Source organism: Stegodyphus dumicola, chromosome 12 (genome assembly GCF_044657685.1).
Source record: "Stegodyphus dumicola isolate Sdum_Otavi_A_Nest chromosome 12, ASM4465768v1".
NCBI classification, from domain to species: Eukaryota; Metazoa; Arthropoda; class Arachnida; order Araneae; family Eresidae; genus Stegodyphus; species Stegodyphus dumicola.
Genome location: NC_140779.1, coordinates 117,144,876 through 117,169,592, shown reverse-complemented (window position 1 = coordinate 117,169,592; position 24,717 = coordinate 117,144,876). Strand labels below are relative to the sequence as shown.

General features: G+C 33.9%; 1 protein-coding gene across 11 annotated transcripts in view; it reads right to left on the bottom strand.

The window, feature by feature from the left end:
* Piezo (piezo type mechanosensitive ion channel component) overlaps positions 1 to 24,717 on the bottom strand; it is a 260,388-nt gene that overhangs the window by 224,546 nt on the left and 11,125 nt on the right. For all 11 annotated transcript variants that reach the window (XM_085806866.1, XM_085806871.1, XM_085806868.1 and 8 more), the window contains exon 2: positions 290 to 420. In XM_085806866.1, coding sequence (XP_085662992.1) covers positions 290 to 356 — 67 coding nt within the window. In that variant the 5' untranslated portion in view covers positions 357 to 420. The remainder of the gene's footprint in view (positions 1 to 289; positions 421 to 24,717) is intronic.

Here is a 24,717-nt window from a genome sequence, read left to right as displayed (position 1 = left end):
GAAAGTTGGAATTGACGCAAAATTAGAAAACCCATCAAATATAGCATTAAATCATTTAGTTTCTTTACTAAAACTAGTCGTATAGCAGCCATATTTTTTTAAATAATTCTTTATCATCAGTTATCGCAATTTGTAAAATTAATGACTTGAGCACACATAAAAGCGAAATAAGCGTAGTAAACTGTAGTGAAACAAATCGAAGCTTGAACTTCCAACAATAAAATAAGGTCTCAATTTCATAGAATTAGGCGATTTAAAATTACTCGAAAATAAAAATAAGCTATGTTACCTGTAAGAAGAATGAACGGCAGGAACAACCTGAACAAACAGAATACTGCTGCCTTCTTCACCTCCATGTTTAAGAGGTGTGTGTTCTCAGTTCCTCTCTCTGAGAAGTTTCAGATTTTCGCCCTCATGCAACTGTAAAACGTCAAACAAATATTTTAATATAATGAATTAATAATTATAAAAAAGCCATACAGTAAAATGCCAAATTTAAAATATAAAAGAGAAATCAATTAAAAGAAAATTAATGCAAGTATCATTTCACTTTCGAAAAACATTTGTTTATCAAATACAAGGCTCTTCTACATAGAACAAATTGCAGATTATATAAGAAGTTAGATAAGTAGAACCTTAAACACAGATTCCACTTAATCGTAAATACAAAAATAAAACAAAAAAAAGGGGGGGGACAAAAATGTGTTTCAAAATAGCAAAATTCTGAATTACATAGTAGAGGAACTACAATATATTTTCTATTATTAAAAAACAAAAAATATACATTTCTTAGAAATACAATTAATGAAAATAAAATTTTACCTATGGAGGATTAACTGATAGTTAAAAAAAACCCAAGATGATAGTGCGAAAATGTAATTATGGAGTTAGAAACATTTTTTATTAATTATAATAACCCTGTAAATATTCATAAACATCATCACGTGGACATATCACAAATATTAAATGCGTTTTTCATATTATATCAAATGGACAGATGATCAAAATAAGGATTTAAATCATTCAAATGATCATTTATTATTTTCAAATTTCCCAGTTTATTAAGAAACTGTTAAGATCTAAGACAAATCAAAGAGCTTATGCTACAACGAATGGCAACACCCTTGAAAGTGGTATTTATCAGGTCGCGTAGGAGATAAAGACCTTATGATCGGCACAATGACAAATACGGTAAAATTGTGTAGACGATAAATGTATGATAATGTAATATCGAGTCACAAAAAGTAACATAATGTAACATGTTAAAAAAATTTGGACAGATTCCTCTAAAAACGTTTCTAACGTTTCCAAAAATCATGACTTACATCATGCCATAAACTCAGAAGCTTTATGTTAACTAAGCCATTTTCTTATTTAAGCTGTATCAGGCTGTGACAACCTGTGGGTCACTGGGTGACCCATTTCATAATTTGAAGTGACCCACTTGAGTTCCGAAAATAAAGTATAATATATAAAAGTAAATTACAAAACATAAATCTGAGATGACCAGTTGAAGAATACCCCTGTAATGGGTACTGTAATTGAATAACTGTAATTGATGCTATATGTAGCTGTAGCCGTATCCGGCCTGCATGTGCCTTGCAGTAATTTTGAGAAGGGGATGGTGCTAGAAATCTCTTGCCCGTCGAAAGAAAACTATATAAGACCGGGTAGAGCATTAGTTTCTGAGTAGCTGTTTAGTTCAGCGTGAGTCGGGAGTATTGAGATATCTCCGTGCCAACTTCGCTCTTTAGATTCGCTTCGCATTGCGTTGTATTTAATGTTTTTAATAGTTTGAAGAACAATTACTGATTGTACTCTGTGATAGTGTGAAGAAGTGTACGAGTATTTTTGTGGAAAGTTCCAGAACTCTGAAGTGTTCCTTTCGATAAAACAATTTTTATCAAGCTATCATCAATTATGTATGCATTCAATCTATTACAACCTGTACGCACACAATATGTTTATATAACAATCTGTATCAATTACCTCATATTTACATTGTATTTACACAGTCTATTACAACCTGTACGCACACAACAATATGTTTATATAACAATCTGTATCAATTACCTCATATTTACATTGCACATGGGAAAAACCACAAAAATTCCTATGCTTCAAGTCTATTTTATTAAAAGATTCGAATCCAAGATGAAGCTATTATTACTTGTGTTCCTAGATATGACGTTTACTTCTTCCAAATACGTTTAAAAAGAAAAACCTTTAAATATACATAGGTAGATGATTTCTTTCTTTCCCTAGCAATGGTCTAGTGGTTAATACCATTGAACACAGGTATTTCAAAACAGGTTCGGAACCCGATGAACGAGCTGGCTGCACGTTTGATTTCGTTGTTTTTACTTCCATGAGTGTAACGTAAAACGAGCCGATTTTCCCTAGAAAGTCCTTCGCGTCCATGTGTCATTTGCCACGTTCAAATAAACAATCTTCCTCTTTTCCCAGATGCTAGAAATATATAAAACGCGTCTATATGCAAGAACTGTGGACCGAGGAGAAAAGGTCGACAGCGGATCAATGGCAGACAGCTCGGCGGTGGAAAACGTCTGCAAGAATTAACCTTCTTGAAAGGTATGCATTTGTTAGCATTTTCCCTCCGCCTATGGGAATGAAATCCATTCATTCATAGCTGTACGTAACCGGATGTCACAAATAAATCTCTTACGCTTTCTGAATTCGAATCGGAAGCTCTTGCCTACACAAGATGCAGCATTCTAGGTTTAGTTTTTCAAAATACTAGAGAAATACTCAAATTAATACAAAAAGGAAAAATATCCTATATCCCCATTTCAGATATACGTCTACACTACTCTTACTTCTACAAAACGGTTCACCTTTTTCCCTCCGCACAACATTCCACATATTCTTAATTAATAGACAGTTACAGATAATTTCATCCAAAACGACTTGTACTACGTGAAATTGATAAACAGGTAACTCAATATACAAATATGCAAAACTGATATAATCATTGTCATGATTCATCATTGTCATTTTCCAATAATTCTGATATAAAACTATAACGCATTTTATCTGTTGATAAGACTAGTTTAGATATGAAATAATATTGCATTAAATACATATAGCATCCTGTCTACTTTTTACGGAAAACATGACAAAAAGGAATGCTTTACATGAAAAATTTCGAAAAAAAGGCTGGCTAATAAGTTACTTAATAGATTATCGTAGAGGACATGAGAACTATCTGCCTTAAGAGGGATCTCTTCGTGGAAGATTTTCAAAGTAACGTAACGCATAGGAAAAGCGATGAAAACATTGCACACAGCCCGTTTTCAGGAAGCCGGACCTGCAGCGAATTACCAGTGGTTAACTATCCTATCTACTCGGTCGGTGACGGGCCCGCTCATGGAATTTAATTCAAGAGATTTCACATACATACAGGAATAAGTGAGGTGGGACACCAAATTATTCACCGTTGGCAGTACATGTGTATTTCCGTCGCACTATTCAGATCCGTCCCAATTTCTTACAAAACAGCCCGGGGGATGATACGAAGGTCTCCGCACCTCTTTCATTACCGACAATTACTCGAGAGAACTTTCGGCTTGCCTTGCATTTTGAGCACCCCCTTGCCTATATTTATAAACATCCATATCTTCTTCCTGAATTTAAACTCGGGCCCATCGGAACGGCAGTGAGCATCATTAACCACTATGTAACCCAACCAGTGGAATGTAACCACTAGCCACTATACCGACTGGGCGTATTCTTGACCCCCCATACATGAAAACCCGACTAACAATGCCAGATCCCCCCCCCCTTGAATAGAATTAGGAAGGAAACCAAGAATGAGCTCCATGGCTACGGCTTTAGAGATATCTCCTTTCTTTCTGTTTGAGTCTCATTCACTAACAGGTATTTTTTAAATTTTTAGGCATTAATCCATTTAGTCACATTAAAGGACATTGAATCCTCGGCTCCAACCAATGCTAACCGCCCGTCCTCTTCATACCGCTGACGAAATCTTTTTATTTAGTTATCTATGGTCCTTTTATGTTATAGTTTAGTATCTTTATATAAGGAGGACGTTAAATTCGCAGATTAAATACTTTAAATATTGAAATATATGAAAAGTTCTACACAGGCAGTTGTTTTATGGCTTATTAAGAAGAATCAAAACTCGAGTTACATAAATGCATTATGGATATGTATCAATAAAATTTTATTTACATTACGCTTACTTTCACACTGAATGTGTAGAAGTCTATGAGACTCATTGGTATCACTGGATACAATCACTTGTTCATTTCTCATTTAAAGCACATAATAGCAGAGTCCCATAAAAGCGAACGTATACATTTTAACTTCCGAAAGTTTATGTCCAATTTTTTTAATGCATAAGTCTGAAATTATAAAACATGGTTTTCTTAAAGTATGCATTTACACGGTCCTTTTATTTAAACACTAAACATTTGTTTTAACGCTGTGTTCTTCGAAAACAATACATTGGATTTAAAAGCACTTCCTCCTTAGATAAGAAAAATCACTTCACAAAAATTTTCGGACATTACCGAGGCTGCACACAAAAATTATCTGTAGTAAAAACAGTATATAAATTTATTACATTATTTTGCATCTAAACAGAAACATTATCTAAAAATTCATCTATTCTAAATAAAATTCTCTCAAAATCTGTATTATTTCAGTGTTTTAGAATGAACAAGCCTATTCAATACAAAATAACGTTTAAAATATATAAAATAATCAAAGACCCGTGATCAGTCATATGTGAAAAACATTAAAATAAACAAAGACTGAGTGCTTCCAAACTTCCTGCAAAATTTATCCTGTAAAGAGTATGTAAATCCAGAGAACGGTAAAACAGCAATCCGATCTGCTGGGCATAATAGCCGGGTGGCAAACTTCTACACCAGTAAAAGAACAGAAAACCACTCTTCTATCTCAAAATTTAATGAGAAATAAGAGCTCCAAGTACTGGGCTAAGACAATATTTGTTGACGGAAGGGAATTTAACAGCACCGGTCAAGACGGTCATCAGAGCTAAACATGGAGATCACTCAAAAACTCTGAAAAATTAAACTTAGTTTCAAAGGCAAAACATGCGAAAGAGGTGCTACGATATAGGATTGCATGAGGCTCGTTCAAACCTTAAGATTATTGATGGTGGAAAGGTGGTGATCTTTTAAAATGAAGCTTGATATCATTAGCGCAAAACTTTAAAATGATTCCAAGTTCTATCAAGATAATACTTCTAAATATAATGACGTGCAAATTTGGTTGCCGTTCCATTACCCTAATTTACTCGAAATGTCTACTCAACGTCCATATAATATGCTGAATAACAAACGAGAAAAATTTCGAAAATAACAAATTAACTCTCCCTTCTCACCAAAAAGTCTAATTAAATCCGAAAAGATTAAACTATGTTTCAAAAGCTGATAGTAAACCAACAAGATATATGATAAATTTGAAGAAATACAGTTTTTGACTTTTATCTGATAAAACAATGAATATTAAATGGATTTGTGAAGTGGTTTCTTCCATGAAAAGGAAAAAATATTATTTTTTAATCTGACATCTTAATTTTGAAAAATATAATATTTTTTTAAAAAATCTGAAAAGTGAAAAAGCCGTTTGTAGTGATTCGACGCTAAATGCTGTTTCGATACTAATAACCCTTTTATGCTAACGTCCTTTTTAAGCTTTAAAAAAGAAAATCGGTGACAACCGGCTGTTCAAAATACTGTATGTATAATCCAAAACACATCATCGTTCGATCTTAAAACTAATCATTTTTATTCGTAGATATTAATACTGAAAGAATTCATTATAAGATACAAAAATTCCATAAATTAAACTTGGACACACAGCGACAAGGGTATTTTAATAAAGAAAACTGCAGGATGAATTAATTCCGATGCATAAGGATAATTGCTTTCACAAACAAGGATTGCGTGACCGAAATTTCAAGGGGAAAATGAGTTCTATCTATAAAAATGGCGGTCACTTCATGACAAAAATATGACACCGGAAGTAACTCCCGTTGTGATAAGCTCTGAGCACCGAAATAACTCTCAAAAATACGCATGTAAATATGTTCCGTTCGATTAGCTGAAAGATTCTTGGGAAAAGAAAGTTCTAAAAAACACTGACTTGAATTGTTACTATGAAACTCAATGTTGAGCTAGAATATAGAAAGAATGCTAAAATTATTGGTTAAAACTATACAATATTAACATAGTCACCGCTAAGGTATTTTAGTTGTAGATTGACAATATATTTAGTATCAGTCTTCTTAGAAGTGCCTGGTAATGTATTTCCGTATAACACAAGCACAACTTCTAGCTTGAATGTGGCAGGTATCAAGACTCGAGTTTCACATATTACAGAGGTACACGGTCTGGTCCATTTTGTTTAAAGCTGCTGTGCCAAGACATTTTACTTCGCATTGACAATATTTTTAATGATAAAGCAAAAATGCTACATTTTCACTAAATTCCATTTTTCACCATAAATATTGGGTACGGTCATCCAACAATTGGTTCGTTATGCTTTATTACTGGTTGCCACAGATGAGGTGCGGAACAAGTATAGACAAATCATGAGATAGATTAGATACCTACTCCATTATTATTCATGGGAAAGAATCTAAGAGTCAATCTGAAAGATATATACCGAGTACCACTCGCAGTGTATCTACTACGATCTCTTCAGCCGCATGTGATCATCTATAAGACTATATCATATGGACATAGTTCGTTTTTCTTACGTAAACTTAAAAGATAAAAGCAATGGTTGAACGATGATATAACGCTGACGTAACAGATTAAAAAATTCTATCATTTTGATTTATTCATTAATTAGGTGATTATCATAAGTTTTCCATCACCGCTGAAAGAAAAAAAAAGAAATTAAAATTTGACGATAGCTGATAAAATAAAAAGCGCGAAATCGATTGAGTTTCCGTAACCATAGGAACACACCCATTTTTTCCGCTGACTTTTAGCTGTCGAAATGAAATCTGAGAAATGTTTAACGTGGAATGAGAATGACTACTTGACAAACAAAAACTTCATTGCATTCTCATACACATCAGAAAATCGCAAAATTAGTTTACACTCACTAATAAAAATGTCATAGTGTTCAATTTTGCAAAATTAAAAACAGATGCTGGAGCTAAACAATACTGTACTAATTTTTCTCCATACATAATTGTTCAGTATCTAAAAAAAACAAATACAAGAATTCAACTGATTTTTTTTTTTTTTTTAATTTAGACTAAAGCGCACCAGGACTCTCAACCTAAGCTCCACTCTAATTTCGACAAAGGATTACCCCGTGGAGGAGAGAATCCGTAGGTTTCCTACCCCATTTTCCCTATCACTAAATTCTCGGAAATACTGAAAATTGCTAAAAATTGTCCTTGTGCTTACTTTTTGTCCTTGTGCATATTTTGGAAACCCTTAGCACCTTTACTGACTTATTGACATTAACCGAATCTATCCTCCTTTTTTATGCTGATGGTTTTACATTTAAATTGAAACTTCATTATAAAAAAAAAATTATTTTCATATTGCAAGTAAGTACAAAAAGTAAAATTTCATTCAAAGTAGTTAAAATACAAAATTTGATCAATTCTGGATAATAAAGAGAAAAAATGATTTTTTGGGGGGTTGAGGGGGAATGTAGAAACACGAATGGTAGAAAACACGTATAGTTTTCAAAAACGTGTCTCTATAAATGTATTACAGATCAAGCAATTAAAACATCAAAGACAGTATGCACAAAAAATAATTCAGCTGCTCTGCACCACTATCGATCAATTTATGTGTCACTGTCCGAGTTACCCGAGAGAGAAATACAACTACGTTTTAGGTACTGGTAGAGTATTTATGTACTTCTCCCAAACTACCGCAACACTGAAAATTCTAAATGACCAACCATGAATGGTGGAGATCAATGAACGCTACACAGTTTAACCTTTAAAGAGCTAATTTATTTGCATTATAAATTACTCGAGTAATCTTTAATCATGATTTCTTTATAAAATTTTTACGAATTGTGTATATATGTAAATAATTTTAGTGAAATTATACGCGAAATCGCGTTATTTTTTGTATAATGTAACAAGAAAGGCTTGAAAGAGACGAAACTCTGCGGAAAAATAAGAATACAGGGGCAAGTCTATTTAATACTGAAGTAAATGGCTATCTCGCTAAACTGGCCAGATATCGGCAAGCTGGTAATGGCTTAAGAGACTAATTTTTGTCGTCAAATTTGACAAAGAAATCGCCAAATGTCGCCAAACTTGCCGACATTTTGGTGCGTTCCCTGTATAACTGTAACTGATATTGTAATTGAATAGCTGTAACTGATCCCTATAAGTAACTCTAACCGTATCCGGCCCTTTTGTGTAACTTTAATCGTATATTCCTTCCAGTTATTTCGAGGTTTGGGGTTTATTTAATAGCGGCAAAGCACTCGACGGCTATCTGCCTAACGGAAGAGATGACTTCGTGGAGAACTTTCTAAGAGAAACTCGCTCGTATACTTGTCACACATGCGAAAAACGACCGTGCAGCTAGCCCATTTCCCACGGAATTCGAAACCTGATATGAATTACCAATGTTCAGCGACATTAACGCTCGGCTGCTGGAGGGCCGCAGTAATTCTAAGAAAATTACTCTCAATTCCCAGTATTTCTCTGGAAGGCGCCAGAGATTATGTACTAGTACTACGAGGGCAAACTTTATAAGACTGAAGAGAGCATTAGCTCTCAGTTTCTCAATTCAAGGTAAACTAGGAGTATTGAGAAATCTCCTGGCGGGTAATTTCATTTTAATGAGGTTAGCCCCTACTGAAGATCCCCTCCGGTCCACTACATTCATAACGCTTACACATACTTCCCTCATAACACTGGCATTTGTTTATTACTTTATTTCCTTATTGAAAAACATTCAAGTAACGACAAAGAAATCACCAAAAAGAAAGATCTGACAACTCAATAAATTTGCAGAATTTTATATTTTTAATGAATAAATTCTTCACGGATACAAAAATTTAGAACAATTTTTACTTCTCAAAGCGAAAGACAACGAATGGCTTAAAAAATATCCTCGTGGCAAACAATGAGATTATTTACATACACACAACTACTATGTTTTTGAATGGCACGTGATCAGACTTCTAGGAGGAAAATTGGTTATGTATTTGTACAGACAGTTCTTCTGTACTAAACTCACCAATCATATCAGCAAACGGCATAACACAATGATAAACAGTTTGACTAAGCTCGACACCGAGGCTCGAAAACCTGGTTGCATGGAGTTCTACGTGAGTACTATTTTCATCACTGTAATTTGCTTCTATAATCATACAGCCACAAAAGGTTTCATCGTAATAAACTATTTAATTGCTTGATTAGCTCCGAAGAGCACTTTTCGTCCAAATGTCGAACTCTATTTTGAGCTACGTAATTATTCTAGCCTTACAAACAGTAAATGTATTTTGAATATTAACATACTCGCATGAAAACAGGCAGTTTCCGGAAGGTTTTCGCGCAGTACGATAACGCCATTCCAAAAGAACTATGAAGTGACTTAATTCATTTTATTATACATGATTTAAGGTATTGAACTATTTATAATGCGAATCTGATATAAAATTTATGAATACTGTTACCTGCATACAGGTTCGTAATGAATTGAATACACAAAGAACGATGATAGCTTCGCAGTAACACGAAATATTTTTTTGCATTTGAAATTTTTAGTAGAACAGTGAATTCAGTTTAGTGTACCAATTTCAGTGTCCTTTCGCCCAGTATGACGAAAAGTTAACGTTCAATTTCGGCCACCGAAAATTTTGTCTTCCTGCCCTCTGGATAAATTGCTTGTTTTTTGCGTAGAAACTCTAATTTTAATTGTAAAACCTGTTTTTTATTACTTTTAACTGTATTTAGTACTTTAGATTTTTCTATATGTTACAATTTTTAATGAAGATATTTTGAATTTTTATATACTTTTGGCTTGCCGCGAAGTAAGAACTGAATTGACTGAAAGCGATAATAAATAAGTTTAAATGAAGTGCAGCAATATATATATATATATATATATATATATATATATAAAAAACTTAATAAGCAAGAAAGTCATATGTCGTCCACATCAGGTGTTTCTTTAAATTGTTACTTAGTCGTTTTTTCAACATCACTTAAGCTACCTTTCGATGACAAAAATCATTGACGGACATGCATATTATCAAGTTATGGAAACGTATATTAATGAATAAAAACATGTCATTGCAATTTCTGAATACATACTAAAAACAATATCAAACTGACATTTATTTCAACAGATAAAAAGACATTTTGGAATGGGTATTCTCCTCCCTTTTTTTAAAAAAAAATTCGTTCAATCAAAATTTATTTCACTAGCAAAATCAATTTCCAAAAGTAAGAGAAAATATTTTTATATCTTAGCTAATATATCATAGCAGTTCACCCGAAAACTCTGGGGTCCTCCACAAAGCAAAGCAAATGGCAAAAATACAAAGTAAAATCATTAATGAAGATTTTGCCTTATTTAAAATAAGCCATTCCTAAAATTGAAAACTTACCCATAATATGTAGAAAAAATTCATAAAAATTTTAAATAATTTACAATGTAAAATACAAAGTAAAATCATTAATGAAGATTTTCCCTTATTTAAAATAAGCCATTCCTAAAATTGAAAACTTACCCATAATATGTAGAAAAAATTCATAAAAATTTTAAATAATCTACAATGTAAAAAAAATTTTACACATAACTTTTCGAGAACCTCCTTTCAAACGCCAGTTCGAAACAATAAAAATAATAGAATCTGGAATGGTTTGAGACAATGAACATTTGGAATAATGGAATGGTTCATCAGCTAATTCTGGATACAGAAAAGCCAAGATTTTCTTAGGAAGAGAAATTGTAATTAATTTCGATATATCGTCCTCCTGAAAACGTTATGTCGGAGTTGATTGGATTCCTCGTCTTTCAAATTCTTTTTTTACTTTATTTATTTTTGGTTTTTCTCGTGATGGTTTACTTGAATTTAACATTTACAGAATTCCAATGCTACATTTATAGGATTTTTTTTAATTTATTTATTTGAATTTCAATTTTTGGTCTTTATGGAAAATCGGTTCTAAATTTCTTTCTTTATGTATTTACTAATCAATTTTCAGCGACAAAATGCGCGAAAATTCTTGAAATTATTTTATATTTTTCTTTATAAAAATTTTTTGTTTGTTGATGTAATCCTTTATTATACACAGTAAGATATTATTTCTCAGAATCAGATAGCCCTTCGTGTTTTCGTCACAATCATATAATCCCTCTTGCGTAGTTTTTTAAATCATTACAGCTACATAAATTTTTACAGAATTTTTTAATAAAATAGACACTGGCAAATACAGACGTTCGTACGGCATACAGGCCAAGTGAAATTACTAAAGAATTTCAAAATACTGAAAGAAAAAAAGTATATATATTAATAATTAATAAATACATTCATTTAGAACTTAAACAGCCACCAAATTTGAAACAGTTGTTATTTAGAGCACTCATTACTTTTATTTTTGTTCCAGTGGTACATGATGCTTTTTCATTTCGCTGTTCTGCATCAAAACTATTAATATAAAAAATATCAGATTGTGTGAGCCAGTTTAAGTTATCAAAATTATAAGACATCATTCCCAGTTAACATTAAAAAATTAATATACCTGCTTTTTAAACAGCACTAGCGAGCTAAATAAAGAATTTGAAGATATGCTTAAACATGAAACATTCTCTGCAGAAACAATTAAAAGGACACAGCTGTTAATCTCCACGCCAGTGTCCTCTTCGACGAACTTAATGATTAACATTTAGCTGGAGAGAAGCGACAACCTAACACAAAAGAAATCAATAAAGATGAGAAGTCGCTCTTGTCCCATAAAAAAAAATGCATCATAAACCTTGACAGGGATATTCCGATACCTTCAGGTCCATTATATCACCTGACACCAGCGATTATCAGAAGTGAATGTGAACCGAAGATTCTGGGAGTGAAAAACCCACAGAGGTGGGAGAGAATGACAAAATGCATGGCAGGAAATCAATATGATAGCGTGACAGCAAACTGGACAAGCGATTATAAGTGACAGGAAGCCTATATGGTCTGGGAACCGCAAAAATCTCTCGATAGTAGAATAGAAAGATACACAAATGAAATCTTTGGCAGTTACACAAGCGGTGGCAAATTTACTAATGGGCAGATGGTGTCACACTAAATAGCTTCTGCAAGCCCGAAGCACGAGAAAATGACGACTTCATTAAAAGGCTTTTAGGTGAGAGCAGTCGGGTACAGCATATAAAAAAATGTACAAAAGAAGTATGAATAATTGATGCTCCATATATATATATATATATATATATATATATAAAGATGGTACCTAAAACTCTCTGGCAGAGCTACAAAACAAGAACAGTACCTTGGATTACAGGATTTGTACACATTTCTGAAAAGGGAAATTAGGGGCTTTGAAAGATCATCAGTGCAAAAAATCGAGGACTTGCCAGCAATGGGAACTCAATGAATAAAAGAAATTATATTTGCCCGAAATTCAGTTTTGTAATACAAATCTAAGAATAAAACAGATTTGTAAGTAGGATGCATTATTATTAAACATAATTATAAAACAGAATAAAATCCACTTAATAAAATTTATCAAGTAATTAGCATTAAATTACAACATTTATATTTTACACTTATAACAGTCCCATATAATATTTTAAAGAAGATTAATGGCATTAAGTTTTACTAACAGCTTCATGTTGATTCTTTCTTTTATGCCTCGTTCTGTTATATACTCGCTCAGTCCAGATTTTTATGCAGATTTTATGTCCAGTATTTTAGGTTAAAATGAAAAGTAAAATTAAAGCCTTTCGAAAGAGAAACTTGGCTACTGCCGCAGGCAGCTCAGCTGCTGTTTGTCTAGAGACGCTGATCAGAACATAGCCGGACTTCGGCATGGTTGGTAAATAATGAAAGATAGTTGCATTTTGTCTGTCTGACCTAGTTAATGCTCTAGCTTAGCGCAGAGTTGCTAAAGTTGTAACCCATTTAACGTAATGTAAATTCCAATAAGTCGCTGAAGCACCTGAGGTGAAGAGTTGTTTTCTATTATTTTGATGTCTCACTAGATGTATATAATAAAGTTTTCTGTTAAATTTTAAATGTTTTGTAGTATCTTGCGTCACAGTGAGGATAAGGCGATAAATCGCTTAAACAGGTAGGGATAACTTTAAGAATGAGCAGTTACAGTAGACGCCGCTTAATATGTGTGTGCTCTCCAAGTGGTTAAGAGTTTGGCATTGAAACCCTAGTTCCCCCCCCTCGAAGGGCCATGAGTCAGTGGTATGTTCTTGATTACCATTTTAAAAAAAAACGACCCTCCCACTTTGCAGTCTGATTTCTTTTCTCTTGATGAAAGTACTAACTTAACTGTCCAGACATGTTTCAAGACACGTGTACATGAATTTTAAAATATTATAACAAAAATTTTTGAACGTATATATATATATATATAGTTTGTGTGCTCGCGGTTAATGTTATCATTCGGATATTATTATCCGATTTCTGTTAAGTCCTGCCCCTGTTAACTACTTAAAACTAGGCAAAAAAGCTACCTTAGTTTGGCTTAGATTTTGAATAAATCTATTGATGTTGAAGATGATTAGGCACAGGTTCCTCTTCTTAATGGGGGGAAAAAAATCCCCTGAAAACATAGGTTGCTTTTGTGCCCAGTATTAAATTTTATAGTTGCGAGTTCTCTTTTAGTGAACGAGGGAAGCTCTCCGAGTATTAAGATTAAGGGTTATAGCATTGGTCAAATAATTTCCAGAAGTGCTATGAACAGTTCATAAATAAACACTACTGCATTAAAGTCATTATGAACAGTTCATAAGTAAATTTTTGTATTTTCCTAATTAAAATTCCGTGAAAGATCTTATTGATTATATTTTTAAATTTATTTACACAAACTTCGTTGTTATTTTGAATTATATTTTTTGTCATCGTTTGATGTTATATTCGGTTAATGTTATCAAAATGGCCGTGGAGAAATGTGATCCCAAGTGAAGCCTACTGTAGTTACAAATAATTAAATTACGTAGTTATATGCCCTACATATATTAGTCATATTAGCCTCTCCCCTTATATATTAGTCATATTATACATTGTCAGTATTATTATTATATTTGCTAAAATAGCACTATTAAAGCCATAATCTAAAAATATTTTACATTTTATCATAACAGATAATTGTACATATAACTTATGACATTGATTTTAAAACAATAATTGCAGAATTATACATTAAAAGCTACAAAACATGTATGTTTCGTAGCAACAATAAAACACTCATCCGTCTTTTTAGTTTGAAAATTTTCCATACATTTTAGCTAATTCATATTATTATTATTATTTTCCCCCTCTCCTTTAGCATCTTTGTTAAGTTTATTTGCTTCAATAAACAAATCAATCTTCACACTAATCCTTGTTTAATCTAAAATTCGTTAATGTTTCAATTATATACCTTCAAAGAACAATTTTCTTTCTCTTTAAGTACTATAAGTTTCCTCTTCATTTTAGAATTTTTATATTTAATTAAAGATTTACGTTAATCTAAAAAACTGCATGTACTTAGAATGTATAGAATAAATGTCTAACTTTATTTTCTAATGATTATATCATTTCGTAGTTATTCTCAGTACTCACCTATGAAATGATACAGTCAGGGTCGGCGTCAGAATAGGCGTGACAGAATCTTTAGTATTGAAGCAGGTATCTGGCAACAGAATTTAGAACCCACAGAAATAGCAGAAGGCGGCAAAATGCCTAGCGCCGGCACTGTGTATGGTACACTGAGACAATAAGACGAATCTTCTAAGCGGTCAGTTTTCGATTTCCTCATCAACAGAAAAATTCCTTTCTGTATATGCTTATCCATGTGCCAACATTAGTTCTATTTGTGCAATTTTCAACGACTACTTTTTGTCTAGTTACTATTTGATCAATATCGCATTTGCAACTGAATTTCTGCGAAATGGACAGAGTGGGAAAAAAAAAAAAAAGAAAAAGAAAAATCTGAAAGGGTTCAGATTTTAACAGTCGCCCCAAAGGCTCTGTTAAGTTTTTTTTTTTTCGTTTTCCCTGACCTTGCCGTCTATCAGTCTGCTGCTGCCATTCACGCCTGCTTACAGCAAAACTACAAAAAATTTAAAAGCAGCTTATATTTAGAATTCCCGATGCAGAGTTAAGGGTCGTCATACATTTTTCTATTCATCATATCAATATTCAGTTTACGTAGTATGATGGCTAGCGAAACTTACTTTTTTTCTCCCTTGTGTCTTTTTATGTTAACGTTTTCGGTAAATTTATTAAGCATCATGTTCTTCGTACTTATGCTACGTAAAATTCCATTCAACAGCAAAATCACAAAATATTTAAAACAGCATATCTTTAGAATTTGGAATAGACAGTCTCGCACGCGGGAGATAATCCCCCCCCCATATAGTGTTGTCACTGCTGGATTTCAAATCGTTGAGTTTGTTAATCAAAAATTCATTAAAGTTATAAAATATAAAATTCAAATTTCCAAGTGCACATGTTCGGGTAGAGGACTACGGTATTCAAAATGTGAAGGATCTGGGCACCGTCGTTTTTTCACAATGCGAGGAACATACACACATTCATGGAAATTTGTCCTTATTTAATATCTTTAAATATAATAGGGCGATAATATTTGGTGGCCAGAATTTGAAAAGTAATTCGACGCAAAATGCCGTTTTGAAGACTAATAGCTCATTCGGGTTAACGCCCTTTTGGGCTCATAACCAGAAGAGAAAAACTCCTTCGCAAGCTTATTAACGTACTCTCCTCTTAAAATCGATTTAATGCGTATATAATTTTCTAAGTTGTTAGACTGCACTCTAAAATCAATTTCAAACAGTAAAGCCTGCACTGCTAAGCTGCGCAAATTTATTCGTACCCAAAATCTCGGCAGTATCTGGAAAGAAGCCAAAGTAACGGTATAAGACGCAAAAGGTTACCATAGCACTAACAGAATTGATCAAATCCATAGAAACGTCTAATGATTCCAGTGCTCCCAATTTGGAAACAAAAAGCCTATAAATTTCTCATGGGAGGAGTCATAAGTGCAGTGAATAATCAAAATTAAACTTCCGTTATAACATGCAAGAACGTAAGTGATTTGGTTAAAAATATATTCGCGATAGCCATCAACAACTATAAATGACTTCTTCAAATTTGTTTATGAATTATATAAAAATTATGGCAAGCTTGATTTTATAACTTCATGAAGGCCAATCTAAAGGAAATGGGCTCGTACTGACGTGACACCAAGAAAACGGTTATGTAGCTTGCCCGTTCGCCAGATTCAAACCCAGGTCGAAATACCAAAGCTCACCCAGCAGCCTTAACTGCTCCGCCAACGACGGGTTTCAAATGAAAGAGAAACACGCCAATATAAAATTAGCACCTCCACACACACAGAGACTCAGAAAGAAAGAACTTAAATTGTCAACTATTTAAAATAAAACTATTGATTTCAAAGGAGAAGTGACATAGACCCTTTGAACTAATTTTTTATCTGATTTTACATATACTTTAATTCACTTTAAAACATTTACACAGTCTCATAATAAACTTATTTTCTTCATTTTTAAAGACTAATTCCAATACATATAACAAAGCAAACAACTTCAGTAGCTAATGAAGTCCAAAAAGGGAAAAAATAACTCATTTTTAATGCGGTACTATTAGATAAAGAATTTTTCTCGCCCTCATTGTGTGCCTTCATGGTGTAAGTGGTGGCAGTTTTATACAGCAATCGAAAAATCCAGAATTCGAATCCTGGCAAGGACACATTTTGGTAAAATGACTATGATAATAAGACTTCCGTTGCAATCTAAGGTGAATATATATTTAAGTAAACAAAACGTAAATTTCATGACAACATAAAATTACTGATAAGAATGTGGCCCATTAAAGGAGAGAAAAGAAACTTGCATTTGGGGGAGGGAAAGGATTCAGCAATGATCAGATAAGCTAGAATACTCATAACTAATGAACGACTGATACAGCCATAATTTTAATAACCGTGGAAAAATTATACATTCCCATAGTCTATTACCGTAATCATAGTAACGACTACTGCAAGAAGATGGTAGTGTCTTCTAATTTTCTAAAATCCCCTTAAGTCTTATGAAGTATAATCTGCTAAAATTCCTTCATTCTCTATAAGGTGATAACGACACACCCCATACGCACAGAGTTATGACCGTAAATAAGCGGAGAGGGCGGTACGCTGTTGCAGCCTAAGTAACAGAATACAGCTGGTAAATACAGCTGGTAAAATTATCATGTCTGACAATTGTAAATAACCGGCCAACAAATAATGAAATAAAATTCAAATCATTCTAGTTCTATATTAACATATTTTAATGCCTTCAAATGTAATGAGAAAGTATACGTCTAAAATGCTTGAAGTTATTGCATTTAGTTACAGAGAAAGGCTAATTCAAACAAAAATAATCCAAACGAGAAGCCACTAGCTATAAAAAAACTGCATCACTAAAATAAAAATAATGGACAACTGGGCACAAAAACCAACTCCCAAGCTGAATAAACCACCTTTAAAAAAAAAAAAAAAAAAAAAAAAAAAAAAAAAAGAGAGAGAGAGAGAACTTTAATTACGGTTGTAAAGGGAAAGTAATTTGTTAGTAAAAAATTAGTTTGGTGATAATGAAGAGAAGAGGCTGACAGAAAAGAAAAATTTCGTTAATTTGTTTCGTTACGATTTATTTTATTTATTTATTTTTATTTTTTCGAATTTTCAGTGATGAGATACTTATAGCTCGGTTTTCAACGAAATTCTTTATTTTGCCACTATATGCTTACCATTTGCTTTTGTGTGCTATCACTAATTTAATCAAAATAAATGGATTATTCTAAAAAACAACTGAAACATCTTGTTGAACTTTTTGAATCTGAAGCACAGCAGAATTTTTGATTTCAATATTTGAGAATTTATAATAATCAAAAAAATTAAAACAACGGAAAAGCAATTATGTAATATGAAATACATGTCACCAAATACAATGTATCAAAGTGAAACATCAGCGGTACATATATCTGTAATGTCATAAATATACAGACATAAATAAATATTCAGGCATAAATATTCAGAGACGAATATGTAAGTGTACACCTGCTAGTCTGTGCAGCTATGATTGTGGAGGAGATATAACCGCAAGAGGGTCGTACTCCTTTACGACGTTCGATGTGTTTTTCGCAAGACTTCGGTAAATTTTATGAGGTATTGGGTAAAATGAAGTAGCCACGAACGTACGGTTGACGGAAAGAGATGGAGAGTTCTCGGTAGACTAGAGGCAGGTAGACGAATATAGGTGGCTGCAAAGCTCAATGTAACGCCCAGTGTCGTCTGCAATTTGTGGAAATAGTTTCAGGACACTAGATCTATTACCGAAAAGACCTGGACAAAGTCGACCAAGATACACAAAAATGAATAAGTATCCTTATTTGGCACTTTCAACGCGGCGACACAGGACTGCTACAGCTTCACAGCTCTAAAGGACCCTTCACACTGGGGTTAATCTGAGCAAAAGGGGACAACTGACACAGCCGACGTTGAAAAATCTGAACTGCATGTATATTGGAAATAGTCGACACATGAAACCGACTCCGTTAGCTCGGATAAACCCCAAAGTGAATGGCCCTTAACCTGAGCATATGCTATCATTGGAACTTGAATTTCACAGCGTATGATTAATTGCCTGAAGGCTTCGTGAGATAGGGCTGTATGCCAGAAGACCCACTGTTTGCTTCACACCCACTGCAGCACACAAGCATGGTGCAGACAACATGCGACTTGAACCACACTTCAGTAGACCACCGTGCTTTTTACGTATGAATGACTCATACAGTATGACTAAATGTGACACGATTCAAAGGGCTGGGCGAGACGACTGGCGCGGAATAAATGAGTAAGTACACTGCGAAAAAAAAAAAAAAAAAAAAGAAGAAGACAGCTCTATATCTCCCGTTCTACTGGGCCGATTAACGAAATTCAACTTGCATTTTTCATGTCTCGAAAGCGCGACTTAAAATATACATTAGATATTACGAATTTTTCTAACATAGGTATTTTAACAAAAAATCGGACTTTTACTGAAGTAACATGCAATCCCCCCCCCCCATATTTCGTTTCTACGACTCAAATTATGCCAAAGTGCCAAGTTTTGTAAAACTCGCGCGAGTAGTTTTTAGCTTTCAAAATTTTAATTCCTCCATGTTAATTGAATTTGGTATATCTATTTTAATATATCTTTTTTTATTTTTTATTTAACTTATTTGATTCTTCATTTCACATTTCGAAATTTAAATTCATTCCAAATAAAATACGCCCATTTTTTATGATTTATTTTTAAAATTTGTATTTTAAATAACTTTTATAAATTTTTAGAAAATATTTTGAGTTACAATCTATAAAATTTTTACCATCATCTCAAAGTAGATGTAATTCTAGGCACACCTGTAAAAAATTAGAGTTTTTTTTATTCAAAATTTCCGAAGATATACCTGAATTTATATACTGACGCGTTTTGAAATTTGGCATATTTGTTGAAAGCGATAATAACATTAAATGTGGTTTAGGCACTTTGTTAAAATTATTTGAAAGTAGGACGAATGAGCCTTTTTATTGTGCATTGGACATTTGGCATGTGCGCATGCACAATGCAAAAGAGGAATGGAAAATAGGTTGCCATATATTAAGAAGTTCGCCAAGTTTCGAAAACTGAAAAAATGCGCCAAGATAATTTTTTTAATTTCTTCGCAATTTTCGCACCAAATTTTACAATATTTAATATTTAGGCATAATTTGAGTCGTAGAATCGAAATGTGGAAAAAAAAATTGGCAAGTCATTTCAGTAAAAGTCCGATTTTGTGTCAAAATACCTATATTAGAACAATGCTATATATAAATCTAATATATAGACTAAGTCACGCTTTCGAGACATGAAAAACGCAATTTGAATTTCGTCAATCGGCCCAGTAAAACGGGAGATATTAAACTGTCGCCCCCCCCCTCTTCTTTTCAAAGTGTACCTACAAAGAGGAAAATGGGAAGTTTGAATAAAATGAAGACAGAAACATCAAACAATATGCGGTGAACCGTTGCACAGTGAGCGATATGCGAATTAAACGATTTGTCTTTTTAACTAAATACGCTTCAATAATTTTCGTTCGAAAAAGTTAACAACGAAAATTTTAGATTTAATCATTAATACCGCCAAACTCATTTATAAGCATTTATTTCGTAAATACGAAAATTTTGTATCCCTAATTATAACCTACAAAAATTTGCGTACCATCTTAAAGGATATATTTTTTAAGCAAATTTTAAAAATAGATTCAAAAGTTTCGCAAACATTTATGTCAAGACATTCCAGGAAAAGTTTTAGTTAGTGCGAGTAGAAACGATGGAGAAAAGTATTCAATTATTATTAGTATCAGCAATATCACTGCAGAATTAGAGAAGAGTACTTACTAGTTTTACTTTATTCTAACGAAACACCCTTCTTCAGCCATCAAGTGTAATTCAAGAAGAAATACTGAATTGTTAGAGAGAAGAGTTAGTATCAGCGAAGACTGCCTTGGTAAGTCCGTTAACACTAAAGCTACCGTAACTCTTTTCTACACGAATAAAAAGAACTGTAAATTCGTCAAATTGACGGTTATCGATAATTCTAGTGTTATGACTAAGTGTTTGCAAACTAAATTTTTTTAAAGAAAATACCTGGCTTCTTATAGCCGGTAATTTGTCCGTAAATATAGGTATATAAAAATGTCTGTAAATAAATGATTTATATAACGATTGATTTATACAATAAAAAGATATCTGAAATATTATAAATAAAATAGTACTACATTTCTACATACTGTTGCGTGCGTAAAAATGTTAATAACATTTAGGTATTCTTATCCCAAGAATAAAAAGCTGAAATTTCTTCAGAGATATTCGTACAATATCGCAATATCTCACAGTAGTTATATTTTGAACTACTAAAACGTTTAATAGAACTCCATTCAAAACACAGAGAAACGTATAGAACGCTAATCCTATCTCGCCACGAATTCGCTACAGTAAACAACAGTTTTCTAAATAACTGAACTGAGATGTTTTCCTCCAGCTTTTATAAGCTTTTTAACCCTGAACGAGAATATTCTGGCATTTTCTCGATTTTCCTGGATAGCAAAAGAGTACAATAACGAGATATCTATTTATTAAAATATTAAATGCGCGTGCTCCTGTATTTTAATTTTTCCGGCGTAGCTTTCTCTTCAAATAAGTCTCGTGCTGCATTGCACGGGAATATAAAACAATTTTAATTACAAATTCTACTAAAAATAGCTACATAAATATAAAAACCGTAACAATTACATTCTTGAACTACTTCATATAGCTGAAAATGGTAAGCGATGCAGAACAAATTTCTCCTTCATATAAGAAAATCTTCACTGGGGATCAATGAAAACGGACGCTTATCAAATGGCCATGGCACAGGATGGAAAAGAGGAATATGGAAAACTGATCGAGTCTTCCTAGATCGCCACTGAGGGCCAGGCCCATCAGCGGCCGAGCGGTAAAGTCGCTGAGCACAGGCAGTTCGGTCCGAGGTTTGAAATCCAGGAGAACACGCTGGCTCCACAGGCGCTTTCGTGGTTTTCCCCAAATGTAACGTGTATAAGACACAGTTTCCCTTAGAAAGTCCTCCACGAAGGAATGACTACAATTTAGGCAGATTGACCTCGAATGCTTGGCCATAATCAAATAAAACAAACCAAACATTACTGAGGGCCGTACTTGCCAGACGCACATTTTTTTTAATCTTATTTATATAGCCATATACACTGAAGTGACAAAAGTCATGGGATAGTAATATGCAAATATACAGATGGTAGTAGTATCGCGTAGAAAATGTATAAATGCGAAGTGCTTTGGCAGGGCTTTCATTTGTGTTCAAATTATTCATGTGAAGAGGCTTTGACGTGATTATGGCCGCACGACGAGAATTAACAGACTTTGAACGCGGAATGGTAGTTGGAGCTAGACGCATGGGTCATTCCATTTCGGATATCATTAGGGAATTCAACATTCCGAGATCCACAGAGTCAAGAGTGTGCCGAGAGTATCTAATTTCAGGCATAACATCCCACCATGGACAGCGCAGTTGCCGACCACCTGCACTTAACGACCGAGACCAGCGACGTCTGCGTAGAGTTGTCAATGTTCACAGACAAGCAACACTGCGTCAAATAACCGCAGAAATCAATGTGGGACGTACGAGGGACGTGTCCGATAGGACAGTATGGCGAAATTTGTCTTCCTTGGGCAATGCCAGCAGAAGACCGACTCGAGTGCCTTTACTGACAGCACGACATCGCCTGCAGCGACTCTCGTGGGCTCGTGAGCATATCGGTTGGTCTAAACGAATGGAAAACCGTGGCTTGGTCAGATGAGTCACGATTTCAGTTGATAAGAGCTGATGGTAGGGTTCGAGTGTGGCGCAGACGCCACGAAGCCATGGACGCAAGTTGTCAACAATGCACTGTTCAAGCTGGTGGTGGTTCCATAATGGTCTGGGCTGTTTTTACATGGCATGGACTCGATCCTCTGGTGCAACTGAACCGATCATTGACTGGAAATGGATACCTTCAGCTACTTGGAGATCACTTACAGCCATTCATGGACTTCACGTACTCAAACAACGATGGGATTTTTATGGATGACAATGCACCATGTTACCGGGCCACAATTGTTCGCGATTGGTTAGAAGAACATTCTGGACAATTCCAGCGAATGATCTGGCCACCTAGATCGTCCGACATGAATCCCATCGAACATTTATGGGACATCATCGAGAGGTCAGTTCGTGCCCAAAACCCTGCACCGTCAACACTTTCACAATTATGGACGTCTATAGAGGCAGCATAGCTCAATATTCCTGCAGGGAACTTCCAACGACTTGTTGAGTCCATGCCACGTCGAGTTGCTGCACTTCGCCGGGCAAAAGGAGGACCGACAAAATATTAGGAGGTATCCCATGACTTTTGTCACTTCAGTGTAATCTATGTTATCTATAACGACCGTTCATTTATAGTAATCACTCCATTATAAAAACCGACACAAAATGTTGTCAACAGACAAGAGTATAATTAAGTACATTTTCGTTATAACGAACATTCTTTATAAAATTCCTTTTCTGGGCATGTGAAGGATAATTTAACAAGAATAAATTGCACTAAAATTCGTACAGTTATAGAGTTAAACATATCAGTTTAGGAACTAGGAAAAAGCCGGAACTTGTCCGTTTTACTGGCAACCAACGATTAACTGCCAGATTTGGTGACGTTTATTGTCAAACGATACAGCAAATCCAAAACAAAGTAATAAAAACTACAATTTTTTGTCCCGTTTTCAAAAAAATATCATTTTCGGATAAGAAATTATTACAATTTCTCATTCACTATCAGGTAAAAGTAAACCTGCAGCATTCTACCAAGAAAGAGGTACTTTATTCTCCAAACCCGAATTTGTAAAAACCGGGGTGAATATTATTATTATTTTTTTTACGTAGCAATTAGTGTTTTCGGAAATAAAGTCTCTACCAAACATTTCCATCAAAATTTCATCATTTAAGTTGTTTTTTTCTTTTACGACGACCCTGAACTCGGCGACATTTTTAATTGACACTTAATTCGCTGGTAAAACCAACAGGACTACCAAGAAATCAGATATACATTTCAATTAATTAACAATTACAGAATCCACTTTTAAAACAAAGTCTAGAAGTAAAACAGGAACACTCTTCATTTAAAACACACAAAGTTTCAAATTATTTCAGTTGACCTTAAGTTAGTTTACTGTTGCTCAAAATTAGCGATTACCTAATTTTTGAAAGAATAAGGCAAATAATATAAGCATCTGAAGATTATTTTGCATTGGATAGTTACTTCGAGGTTTAAATATTTTTAAAACTTCTTAAAATGTTTTAAAACTATTTGAAACAGAGCTGCAAAGTAAACGTTATACCCTTAAGTTAAGCAATCTGATAAAAATACATAAATAAATAATTATCAGGAGCGATGCTTTGTTGATTAAATGAATAATATACACTGCTGGCCACCGTAAATGCAACAGCCTGAAGGAAGCATGCAAGTAACATGAAATTTACAACATGCATTAGTGGAGGTGAGATATGCAAATGATTAGAATTTCAGCGCAGACGCACATCACGCGCGCCTGTGGCGCCACTTCAAAGCGCTATTTAAGGCTTGGAGTTTTCGATGATTTTAAGTTCGGCAATTGTGTTTTTCTTGTGGTTTAAAAAAAAAAAACTATTAATTATGCTTTGTAGTAAACAGCGATCACCGTTTAATCAAGTATCCAAGTTCGACAGAGGATAGTGGCCTACCGAAAGTATGGATTATCTTTAAGAGAAATCGGTAGTCGTGTTGGACGAAACCAAACAACTGTAATGCGGATATGTGACAGTTGGATGCAGAAGGGAACGACGGACCGACGTGTTCGAT